Source organism: Anopheles funestus, chromosome 2RL, assembly GCF_943734845.2.
Source record: "Anopheles funestus chromosome 2RL, idAnoFuneDA-416_04, whole genome shotgun sequence".
Lineage (NCBI taxonomy): Eukaryota > Metazoa > Arthropoda > Insecta > Diptera > Culicidae > Anopheles > Anopheles funestus.
Genome location: NC_064598.1, coordinates 76886361 through 76899292, shown reverse-complemented (window position 1 = coordinate 76899292; position 12932 = coordinate 76886361). Strand labels below are relative to the sequence as shown.

General features: G+C 38.5%; 1 protein-coding gene across 15 annotated transcripts in view; it reads left to right on the top strand.

Annotated features, from left to right (window-relative positions):
• The window catches only part of LOC125763906 (phosphatidylinositol 4-phosphate 5-kinase type-1 gamma), a 44070-nt gene that overhangs the window by 23747 nt on the left and 7391 nt on the right, over positions 1-12932 (top strand). For 7 of the 15 annotated variants that reach the window (XM_049427613.1, XM_049427611.1, XM_049427617.1 and 4 more), the window contains 12 exons: positions 6-148; positions 219-393; positions 473-807; positions 2651-2680; positions 3174-3266; positions 3355-3487; positions 3559-3646; positions 4884-4946; positions 6751-6831; positions 8503-8601; positions 8923-9273; positions 10069-12431. In XM_049427613.1, the coding sequence (XP_049283570.1) occupies positions 6-148; positions 219-393; positions 473-807; positions 2651-2680; positions 3174-3266; positions 3355-3487; positions 3559-3646; positions 4884-4946; positions 6751-6831; positions 8503-8601; positions 8923-9273; positions 10069-11447 (2970 nt within the window). In that variant the 3' untranslated portion in view covers positions 11448-12431. The other 8 variants (XM_049427626.1, XM_049427625.1, XM_049427623.1 and 5 more) reach the window with 6 other exon arrangements.

Below are 12932 nucleotides of genomic sequence, written 5' to 3'. Positions count from 1 at the left end.
TACAGATGTCTATGTGTTCAGCCCCGTTGCGGGAACTGTCGAACCCGGGTGCGTCTGGTTCGATTTTCTATTTGACGGACGACGATGAGTTTATCATTAAAACTGTGCAACACAAAGAGGGAGAGTTTTTGCAAAAATTGTTACCAGGGTAGGCACGATGAACGAAAGAAATAAGTTAATTTGTCAAATCGACTAATACTTTTACTTCTCCTTATCAGGTACTATATGAATCTAAATCAAAATCCCCGCACGCTTTTACCGAAATTTTTCGGCCTGTACTGTTACCAGTGCAATAGTAAAAACGTTCGATTAGTCGCTATGAACAATTTGCTTCCCTCTTACGTGAAGATGCACCTCAAATACGATCTCAAGGGTTCGACGTACAAACGGAAGGTACTGTGATTTGACTACCAGATACAAAGCGTCAGCACCACTATCTGTACGCTACAATTCACTACTCATCCTTTTTTAGGCCAACAAAGCGGAAAGATCGAAATCGTCGCCCACGTACAAGGATCTCGACTTCATGGAGCATCACCCAAACGGGCTGTTTCTTGAGGCGGAAACTTACAGTGCGCTGATCAAAACGATCCAGCGAGACTGCCGGGTGCTTGAGTCGTTTAAAATTATGGATTACTCGCTGCTCGTTGGCATCCACAATCTCGATCTAGCGGTAAAGGAGAAACAGGAAGCGGCGGCTAAGGCACGATCTGAAGGTGAATCGGATTACGAAGACGCACCGGAAGCGGACCAGTACATGGTACAGGAGCGGGAGGAACAGCGAACGACAGCCCTGAACAGGAGCAGGTAAGATACTGTGTTTTGCACCGTAAAAATGTGTACATGCATGTATACTTGCTTGCGAAAGAGCAGACATGAAATCATATCAAGCTACCGTTTGTCGCGAAAATTTAGCGTGTGTGCTGTATTATGGTTTCGCTACCGTTTCAGCTGATGTCGCTATGATTTGGTTTCTGTTTTTTTGCACTGCTGTTAAGGTAGTTTTTGTACATATGTACACTACACTTTAAAATATGCATAGCTTCATGGCAGTTTGCTGGTAATGATGTTTTTTAAAACATTTTCAATGTTTTTCACGTACAGTGATTTTCAGTTACTATTTAATTGCTTCTAAGGATTATTGTACTTAAATTTTGCAATCAGTTTGAAAAATTGTTTATTTTGAGATTTCCATTTTCTCTAGCTGAATTCTATTATTGTTCATTACATTCTTGTTTTTTTAAACCGCGTTAAAACCAACTGTTAGCATGATGTCATTGTTTGGATTACGACAATTTTTGAGAAAAAGAAAAAAAATCGGATTTCGGATTTTTTACGGATTTTTCCCCTTATAAGTACTGTGTAAAATAAATGCCGAAAAAAGGAAGAAAAAGCAATCGTTGAAGCTGCATTAAAACGATGTTATTTCCTTTTTTTCGGAATATATTTAAACGCAGTACTAGAATTTAGGAAAGAAAAATTAGAAAGCAGATTCTACGTTTTGATATATAACTTATTTGATTTAAATTATCTTTAGTAAATATACATATTTATTTTGCCATAAATGTATAGAATAGTAGAACGTTTTGCACCTACACTTCCAAAGGAACACATAACAGGAATACCACGGTACCGTAAGCGGTGTACACTTATAATCAAAATTGTCAATATATTTAAAAAAAAACATTGTAAGAAATATTAGATTATTTTCTTAATTCTTAATCGTTTTTCAGATTTGGTAACGAGTGTTAATATATTAAATATAATAGCTAATTAACAGATATTCCTCTATCATTTGCTACATCTCTCACGAACAGCTCGTTCTTCTGAGAACGAATTTATTCTGTTCAAAAATAACAAGAATTACACTAGAAAATACTGTTGTGCATTGGGATGCGATTGTTTGACACATGTTAAAGGCGAAATGTGCACCACACCTTATAGTGAAAGTGTTGTCCATAGGGTCCTAAAACTGGGGACAAAAAGAGGGCTCTAACGTGATGAGAGGCAACAAAAGCTCCATTCTCCGCAAAACACTAAGCATACTACACTTACAAGTAATCAACCAAACCAACCACCTGCACTTGATGTCTTGAGTTCCCAGGATATTTGCATCGCAACTAATACCCCATGTGCCATTTCCATTTCTGTCGCCTGTTTGGCTTTGTTTCGTTTCCAGAACCTTTTTTGTGTAATGACCGAGTCCAATGTACATTCCCATCGTTTATTTATGAACAAAACCGTGTGCCCTTCCTTCATCGTTCCTGCATTTGTTTGTTCGTCTTAATTTCGTTACTCGTATGTCCATTTCAAAGGATTGGCCTTTTGTTCTTCAGATACATCGGAGTAAATTTGAATGCATATTGCAAAAAAAAACACATTACATTTCTTTGCCGATTCATCCCCATTCTTTACGTCAATAGTGCGATTGTTATACTAGCTGTTTCAATTAAATTTTTTCTGTTAGATGTAGCACGAATCTGGAACCGTGTTTGTATCACAATGGCCGGTTAGCTTGTAAACAACGATATAATTATTAACGTAAACCAGCAAGCAAAAACTTACTGACGGGTGCACCTTGTTCGTTCTTATTCTTCTCCCAATTTCCATCTTCCTGACGGTATAATGGATTTTTTTTATCGGTACACAGGCACACAACCTACGGAAAGATGCTGATTAGGTATGATGACCCGTCTTGATGTGTGGACAGTAAACATTTAGTGTTAGACTTAATCATTCACTGTTACCCGTATCAGTTCCATTTCGTACATTGTACGTGACCGGATGGAACATCTAATGGAGACGCCTGGTGTTTTTTAATGTGTTTGGTGCAAAACAAGGATATATGATAATCTAGTTGGTCTTACTGGAGCCATTAACGTGTGGGGATTCAAACTCACTTCTTAATACAATTTAAATAGGAATTAACAGTATTCAGAATATAACAGTGTTCTTATGTACAGGAAAAAGAATGTAATGTATGGAAAGTGTTTCAAACAATGTTTCAAAGCTGTATCAAACAGCCGGAAGTGTAGAAAAATTATTTGTTTTTATTTATCGTATTACAGCAAGTACTTTTCGCATATCAACACTGTGGGTTTGATTGGAACGTTCCAATTGTCTGTACACGTTGCTAATATATTCTTCCAACATCACATTCATCGTTCCCACAGGTCTATCAACCGGCAAAGGCTTGTTGCGCATTCGACAGCAATGGAAAGTATTCAGGCTGAAAGTGAACCGATCGATGAAGAGGATGATGTCCCGTGAGTATTCAATGCTATCATTTCGCGCCAGACATGTATGATTAACTGTGAACCATTTTTTGTGTGTTTTTGTTTTGCATATTGACAGTCCCGGTGGAATACCTGCCCGTAGTGAAAAAGGCGAACGGCTATTACTGTTCATCGGTATCATCGATATTTTGCAATCGTACAGGTTAAGGAAAAAGCTTGAGCACACGTGGAAAAGTATTATTCACGATGGTGTAAGTATTGCCTGTTTTGTACAGTTGTAACATTTGTTATAATGTTGCGTCTGTTTTGCTTTCCATTTTAGGATACCGTGTCGGTGCATCGGCCTTCCTTCTATGCACAACGCTTTCAGGAGTTTATGGCCAAAACTGTTTTTAAGAAAATTCCTTCACGTAAGTAACACCATCTATCGATCCGTATCAAAAGGCAATACGAAAACATGTTTCTGTTAGGTGCTAAAATAATCGAAATCGTTGTAAGATCTACTTCAACTAAATAAGAGAAAACTGCTGTGCTCTTTGTATACCCAAACCAACAACAACAAAAATGAAAAAAACACACATTTTACAAACATTCCATGCGCCTGATAATACGCTAATATGATTATTTTGTTAACGTTGTAGCATACACACTGTTCCGACAAGGAACTATAAAACTCTTACTAAACTCTATTCCTCTTTTGAAAAGCAGCAACCAAAACTACATTCTGCGTTTGGCAATCTAATAGTTTTTTTTCTGTGAATGTCTACCTAATTTTGAATCTTTAAAATACCTGTACCTCAGTAGAGCGGCTGCAGAATGGAATGTAACATAATTACCGACCACCATTGGTTACTCATCTTGTACCTGTTGATCGTTCTTCGACAGACAATGAAATCATTAGCTGAATTAGCCTGTACAATGCTAACGCTCTTTCTTCCTGGTTCAATGTTAATTGTGTTTTTTGCGTGTCTACGTTGTATTCGAATTCTCATTCATTTAATATTTAGAATTGTAAACCGTCTGTCGTTAATTTATACCGCAACATCTGGAAAGGTAGAGAAAATGTGCCGTTACTTAATAAAATCTCTGTGTAAGGGTTTTGGTTGTGGTTTACAGGTATTTATCTTTTACATGTTGCCATCCTCTGTACTGTATGGTTCGGTTACTAACGAAACTAAAACAAAAAAGTGCACACCTATACACACACACAGCCGGTACATAAATCACAGAGAAAGTAAAATGCATTAATTTTTCGTTATTGCCTACGTTATCATTGCGATGATGTATATCAAATCTCTGATCTATATTTCTCTTCTTGCTTCTTGTTCTCTTATCTCTCTTTCTCTCTTTTCTTACATATATTGCGTAATGCAAACATGAAATTTCATACAACGCAAAAATTGTTCCAACAAAATACCAAAAAAAAATCCGAAAAATACTGACACACTACGTTATTGGTAACTGTATAAATCAACTACCTACGGCGTGTAACAAACACCAAACCAACCGCGAATTTCTGAAACTGATCACAACTTGTGTCAAATGAATTGTAAAAAAAAAAACAAACAAACAAAAATGTCACAAACAATTATATCTTGTCAACAAACCGTCCTTCAATACAATTAACGCAAAATATATACACACCAGTGGATCTGCCCGAGATCAAGGGCAATCATAGAAAATTTCGCACGTTGGTCACCAGCTACATAGGTAATCTAACATCATTCTCCTGTTGTTTGTTACGTGTTAATCATTGTTTTTTGTATTGATCTTTCCGCTCTTCCTGTAACCAAGTTACTTTCGTTCGCTATGCTCTTTTGCTTCTGTAGTTGAAAGACAACTTTCAGCTAAATTGACTGATTTTCTCTCTTTTTCTTTAACTTTGCAATGTTATTGTTTGCTCTACCCTATCTTTAATGCTTTTCTTGTTTCTTCTCTACTCTTTTTATCATTTCGTTGATAGTGTTACTTCTAATATAACCATTCTTCGTATTAGTAAATGTTTTTATCTGGTAGTATTCTTATCAACAGGAATGAATGCGAATGGGAATGTGAAAGTACACGTTTCGTTAAACTTATTCAATGTCTACAGTATTTTCTCTATATCGCTGCTTGCAAACTCAATGTGTTTATGTGTATATCTGATGCATTTTTGTATTGTTTCATTAATTTTTGCGTTTCATTATTTTGCGTCTAGATATTCGTGTGTGCGTTTGTTATTTGTTATAACCGAATTGAAAGTTATGCAATGATACTGATATGATATTTATTTTTTCAATAAACTGTAGCTATAGTATTGTTTGTGATTCCCTTTCTAACTGAACTGATTAATTTAGTTTATGCTTTATTTCTTTGTGAAAACACTTACTAAAGCAATATGCTACGTGACTGTGTGGCATAACGTTATAAATTAGTATGCTTGCTAACTTAGAATTTTTCGGCAAGACTATACCAAAGACGACACCTTCATTTGCAATCACCGTTGTGCTCACAATTAATTGGCTGCGCCATGGATCATTATTGGCTGGTGCTATCGCTTAACGTGTTTCATTAATAAAACAAGTCAAATAAAATAACCATTAGCTTTAGCTCTTTGCTGAATGCCTTTTCCAGTTCATTTGTTGTCCCGCTAATCCATTCATGTTTCTTGATTATTTTTTTATACTTATGTTTAATCATTATACAATCATTTTAACCATCGATTCCTCGTTGAATAGCAACGTATTTTTTTATCTTGCGTTGCCATCATTTAGAAGATGCAAAGTACCATCAATGAATCGATAAAAGTGATTTTCATTCTATTTTGCTGTAGTTAGTGCCCACCATATGAAAATTACACATTCTTTTTATCCGAATCATTCCTAGATATGTACAGCTTTTATGTTTTAAATTCCTATTGTTTTATACTATGATGTATATCCTGTTTCGAGTGATTTTCCTTACATACATTATAGTTTTTTTTTTGCAATAAAAATTGTTTGAATTGATTTTGACAATAGCTCAGGAGTGATTTGTTTGTGTTGCTTTGGGATTATATGACTGCTGCTAAAACCTACCTTAGTGCTACCGTTACTTAACTAAGTCTCAACCATTATTACCACTGCCGGCAGAAGAAGCGAAGCAGCGTGGCTCCTAATCGAAGCATATTTTATCGACGAAAAGTTAACAATTATTTGATCATATTGTTTTTTTTTCTCTTTTTCTTTCTATTTTTTTCTTTTTGGTTTCCTTTACCTCCAATCTCAATCGATTCCGTGTGTTCTTCTCAACCTCAACCACCAACCACAACCACCTCCGATCCAATACGTGATCGTGGCAACTACCAACCACCTTTCGACCACCATCACCACTACCCTACGCCATCTTCTACTACTTCTCCATCCAAATCGAATCAACGTTCGGCTCTGTTGCGCTTTTTTGTCGGTTCTATTTTGATCTTAAATTGAAACGATTTAAACGAAAAAATTAAATTCGTAAAAATATACTTGGACAAAAAAAACTTCCATATGTAAAGCGCTAAAACATTCACCATCCAAGAGAAAAAGTTTATCGAAAGCCGCACAGAGAGCAAAAAATGAAGAAACAGATAGTCAACGTAAGTGTTTACCTTTGTTTGAATTTACTTTTAAGTTCTATGACGTTCTAGAAGGGATTATTCTGGGTTTCCGTTTTTTTTTGTTTATTTCCCCATTTGTTTAATGCTATGTTTTACTTTGCTTTATAATATGGTTTTTAGTTGTCTTTTTTACCAATTGCTTTTGTTTTGAATTTTAAACTCCTATCGTAATTAGTTTGGTAGCAATCGTTCATACGTATCCGTTCATGTTGCCGATACATCGTTATATATCGTCCAGTTAATTGTAAACCCCGCGTAAACCCTGCGTGTTTCCTTTATGTGTGTGATTTGTTTATGAAAAGGTTAGGAAACACATCCGTATACTGTGTCCTTTTGTGAGGCGTGTTCTAAATCCGTGTTCGGCACGGATTTCCTCCGCCAAATGTGTTTGTCTGTGTCCCGTATTTTTCCCGAGACCTCTGTTTGTCTCTGTCCTATTCACGCAGTGTTGTAAGTCAAAATTAAATTTCAAAGTTATATTTCTTTTACTCTAAGATTCACTGCTACTCTTGAATAATTTACAGAGCTATTAAGAAACTCGTTTGTGAGAGAAAGTTTCTTTCAAATGTAAAATCAATCTCAAATCTTCCCTTTGTTTTGCTTGAATTTACTATAACATTTGTTTCGTTTCCTAATAAACTTGATATATTAAATCGGTTTCATCTCGAAAATATCACTAATAGTAAGCATTGTCGCGAATCAACACGAAAAAACTTGGAATAATTCGTTTTAAATTCCGTCTGGTTTTGCAAAAGCTTATTAGAGACTTTTTCTGTAATAAGTGCGTTATTCTGCACAATGAAGAAGTGAAGAATAGTAGTGAATCTTATGGTTAAAGAAGTATACTATGTTTATTCGGACAAAGGTATAACACACTGTATCATCCCTCATCATGGCTACTTTTATGTCCATTATCGTTTACCCTCATCAAAACGCATCGCCTAGCATTGCTGGTTTAACCGAAGCATTTAATAATATTCCTTCCATTAAGTACTAAAAACAAAAGCCTTCTAGCGCCTGCGTCTCTGTCGCATAGTGAAAGCGATTAACATCTGTTTCGTTTATTTGTTTATTGGTTACAATTTACAGCATGACCGAAATGCAGAAATTTCCTACCTTAAATACGCTACTCGTTTCACCGTGTTTTACATTATGCGCCACCTATCGTTCTGTTACCCGTGATCAATGTCTTCGTGCAAAACACTATCTTTCACAATCGAAGCTCTGTCTCGAATCTGTATTTCCGTATATCCTTCTCTTTCTCGTGGACATTTCTCTGTTCCGGTATTGTTAAATGTTCTGTCCGTCTCCTTTACCTACTCTTCTCACTCACATTTCTCAATGTATCGATATGTCACGGTTTACTAATTTACTTTCATGTCCGTGTACTCTGTACTATCCTCTTATGTTTCTTTTCTCTTCTAATGTTTACTGTCATCTTTTTTCAAATCTTATATTCTCAATATATTCGGTACACTCTCTTTGAACGTTTCGTAAGGAGCGTCCTTCCAATATACGTATTACACTGGTCAAGTAGCGCCAAAGTCCCTGGTAGTGCACCTTTAGCAAAGTGTTTTGTTTTTTTGTAGATAATTAATTGTGCGTTTTGTTTATTCTTCTCCTGTGGACACCACTACTACTGGTGTACAGCCGTAGCCGGCAGCTCCCATCAGCATCATCACCAAAATCAGCAATTCAACCCTACACAAACGCATTTCAATCAACAGACTACGGGAACTCCCAAATCAGGTAACTGACACGCGCTATTAATTCGATTTTATATTTTCTCACTGCTCAAACAAACTCTTTATGGAAACTATAGGAGTGTGTCGCTTGTAATAATAATAACAATATATAACGCCGCTCAATAACCGTCACAAAATGTACAATTTTCAATGTTACTACCATTTGCCATAACAAACCTAACCGTTGTGCTAATATAACATTATTTTCTCTGTTTGTCTGTTTTCCCACTTTCTGCGGCTTGGATTAAACTAACTAACCTTCGTAACGGTCGTTGTAAATGTTGTTTTATGTTTTGGAATGTGCGAACACTCGCAACTCGCGCAGATGTCGATACTTCCTCGAGTGTGCATACGGCGGCAACTATCACGACCACGTCCAGTAGCAGTGCAGGTGCGGGCGGCGTTGGCGGTAATGGCAAAACGGTGGGCTCTGGTGGTGGCCTTGGTACCGGCTCGGTTAGAGCTGCCGCCGGTGGCAATGCGTCCGTCACACCGACCAATATGCCACCGCTTAAAAAGAAAACCACTGTCGTAAAGCAAAGCGTTCCACCACCGGTTCCACCACGCGGTTCGCCCAAATTCAACAAGGCGAGCGGTGCAGGGTCGGGCCGGCCCGGTGGTACATCAGGTTCACTACCCAGTCAGTCCAGTGGCCACCGGGGACGGTCTAGTGCAGGTGTGTGCCGGGAGTGTGTTTGTTTTTACATGTTGCTCATTTTGTGTTCGGTTCTTATTCGTTGTCGTTTTGTTGCGTGTGCCATTTTGGCGTAGATTGTTTGGTAAAAACTTTTTTCCTGTATTATAGAATTTGATTATTTTATTACATTTTTTTGTTGTGATATACTTCTACAATATGTTTTTTTTTCTTAAATGGAAAGTCCACCTAAATGTTGTTACGAATTTATTTTTATTTCTGTCGATTTCCACCTACATTCGCATGCAAATCAATTTACCAATCTTAACACTTTGTTCATTTTTTCTTTTATCGTAAGGTACGATTTTGTACACGATTCTCAATCTTTCTTGTTATGACGAGTTTCTCAATGTTTCATTTTCTACTTTTAACTTTTACACGTTTACGTTGAAGAATTTTGTTCGTGATTGAAGTCACCCAGTGTGAACCATTGATTCGTTGAATGTAGTGCATTTGTTTTCCTTGAGCCTTGTTTGATTGGTTGGATTATGTAGCAAATTACGAGAAAAAGAGCTTCCGTAAAAAATAAGCAAGCAGTAACGTATTTCACTAGAGGGAGGCGAACGAGAAGCAATATGAAAAAGTTATTCCTTAAATACAATAAGTTATCCAAAGCATTACTTCAAATTTTCTTGTTCGTCTTCATTTGCGTTACAATTATTCGGATTTGTGCTGAAATTGGCGTGTTCTCGTTGGTCTCCATCTAAATTGTGAGCATATGCTCGTTAGCGATCTCACACCGTGCCTCTGACAAACAATCGAACACAATTCGTGCAGGTAAGAGACAACGGTCGTCTCCACGGGGCGGTGGTGCCAATCAAGGCCCAATCTCCGGAGCATCCGAGCGAAAGGATACGAAAGATGGTTCAACTCAGCCCCGTTCTGTGCGATCTGCGGCACTCGATCCACTGCAGGAGCATGAAGCAGGAGAGTTGCAGCTACTACCATCACCAAACAAGGTGCTCAGTTGGCTGAGCAGCAATGATTTCCGAGTGTCAGAAAACGGCGACATTCTGTCGGATGATGGAACTAGTGAAGTACAACCACCCGACATTTCACAGCTGGAAAAGTCTGCTGCAGTATCGATACCTAAGGTTATTGCCGTGAAGCGAAAACCGGTGGCCAGTTCCGTAGTGCCATCGAATGTGAAGGAAGTGACGAAAACTTTTGAACGACTATCTAGTCGCAACGGAAGCGGTTCGTCGGTGCAACAAATGATAAGAAACTTTGAGCGAACAGCGACAACGACCGTTGTTAGGTCGGAATCGATGTACTCTAGAGTTCCTAGTCACTGCGCCTCCAAAGAAGCTGTCGTTGGCTTTCCAATGGTGCATCGTACCACAAGAACGCTACCATTAACAATACCAATCATCAAAGAGACGCTCATTGAAGATGAAAATAACAATAATCGACCATCGATAGTACACGATCAACACTGCCCGACGTTTGTACCGATGGCCGAACGATTGGAGCAGGACTTCGATCTTACCGCACACGAAAATGATCAGTTAGTGTTAGCGAACTTGAAGAATGTAGTAAAGGCACGTCGGGAAATGTTTAATACTTCGCCCGGATCGACGATGGAACGGAAACCACCCACCACCATGCGTTCGTCTATTCCCAACGGTGTCATTGTGCACAGAGATGAACCTATTGCTAAACATAAAATCACAAAAGTGCACGAATCGGGTACGGCAAAAGGAAATCTAAAACGCTCGATAACGCAAGGAAAACGCCATCCTCCAACGTCACGCATAGATCAGGACGAAATTCAGAGAAAGATTCAAGAAATCGAAGCAGAAATACGGCAAAACGAGGAACGCCTTAATCGAATACCTTCTGTCCGATCATTGCGTCGAGAGGATGTTAATATAGCAAGCAAACCAACTCCAACAACTAAACGCCCAGTTGGTCCTTGTCGTAACGATAGCTTCCTTTCGCGCTTAAAACCTAAAACACACCGCCACACTATCGCAAATGGGTTAGTTGAAGGTGTCGTAGACCATGACGCAGAAGCAACGAATCGCAATCATGTTCGGTTTCTGCGTCAGGAGGAAAAAGTTTCCATCATTCGACAGATCGGATTACCCTTGGACGAAAACCACAACCTGGAAAGCTACCTAGAGCAGTTCAGTCTCGAAGGAGAGTTCGTTTAAAAATCGACGACCATCGGTGGTACCACTATATCCGATCCTGCCCAGATCCCCCCTCTTCTGTTGTAGATTCGCTTGTTCGTTTTTTAACTGTCATTTCAGACGTGCTCCAATTTCCCTACATTCGCTCGCTCTCTGTCTGGCTCTCTTTCTCTCTCTGTCATTTTCTCTTCTCGCTTGAATTTCAAGCTTTTCCAAACGTATGTTGCTTATGAGCTTGGTTGTGATTTTGCGGTTTCGGTTCGCTGGTATTGTTAGGTTGAGGTTAACTTTAGCTCCCAACTACAAGGACAACAAACTGTCGTGATTCGTTGTCGAGATGTTTTGGTTCGGGCTATTGGTTATCTTTCGTTTTTTTTTGTGTAATTCTCCTAGTAGTATCATAGTAATTTTGTTTTGTTTACTATATTTTGTAATTATTTTGTTTGCAATGGTGCAGTATACCGCCATATATAAATTTCCTTTCATTGAACTTCACCGTTGAGTGGGGTTTTAATTGGTTGCATTAGTTGTAAGCTAGTTAATACCGTTGCTTGATTATGTATTCACCCCTCATTTTTTGATAGCCTGTAACTAAATTCGTGGCGTTTTTTGCAGTATTCTAGAGTTCTTAATTTTATTTACAGTATATAAAAAAGCGATTGTATTTCTCATAATTATTAGCGATATAAAAGTCTCCTGCATGTGACAGTTTGAAACCACCATTAAACGCCCCGAATGCAGTTCAAGTTCCAATAATTATTTTGTACATATTTCTAATGGAGTCAATCTCGTTGGTTGATGGCGGGATATATGCAACAAGATCTCACTGCTACTACCGTTTATTTTTCTGTGCGTAGTTTTAAAAATTTTGATTTTGTTGTTTAGTTTAACAACGTACGAGCCATCTTTAGCTTTCAATGATTATTTAAACCGTATTAAAATCGAAAACCGAAAAACAAAGGAAACAAAACAAAAACCAACTTAGACGCTTCGTATCTCGTATCTGGCTAGGCACATCTCCTTCCTGTTCTTCCACTCCTCCTCCCGCTTTTGACGACATCTCCGAGCACGGTAGCAGTAGCCATCGACACTCGTCGGATGATAAAACGGGCAGCAGCAGCGGAATCGGAAGTGCCGGCGCCAGTGGCATCGGAGGCAACGGTGGCCATGGGGCCGATGGTGTCGGCGGCGGTGGCGGCTCCGTCGATCGGCGGAGCACTTCCTGTCGCAGTGATAACTACAAAGAAGACTCAATAAGGTATGTCCCCATCGGTATGGCTCTTAAGAACGGGGTTTTTGGGAAGGTCCGTTTGTTCTTTCCCCTTCTTCCTGGCAATCGTACCACACTCTTCCGTCTTCTATGTGTGTGTTCAATGATTATCTCCTTCTACCGACGAGATACTGTGTGCTTTCGTTTTTTTTATCCCATCGTATATTGTGTCTGTCTATCCCTGTCTAAGCTCGATGCACTTTCTAAATTCACATTTATCGTCCGTAACTGTGTGC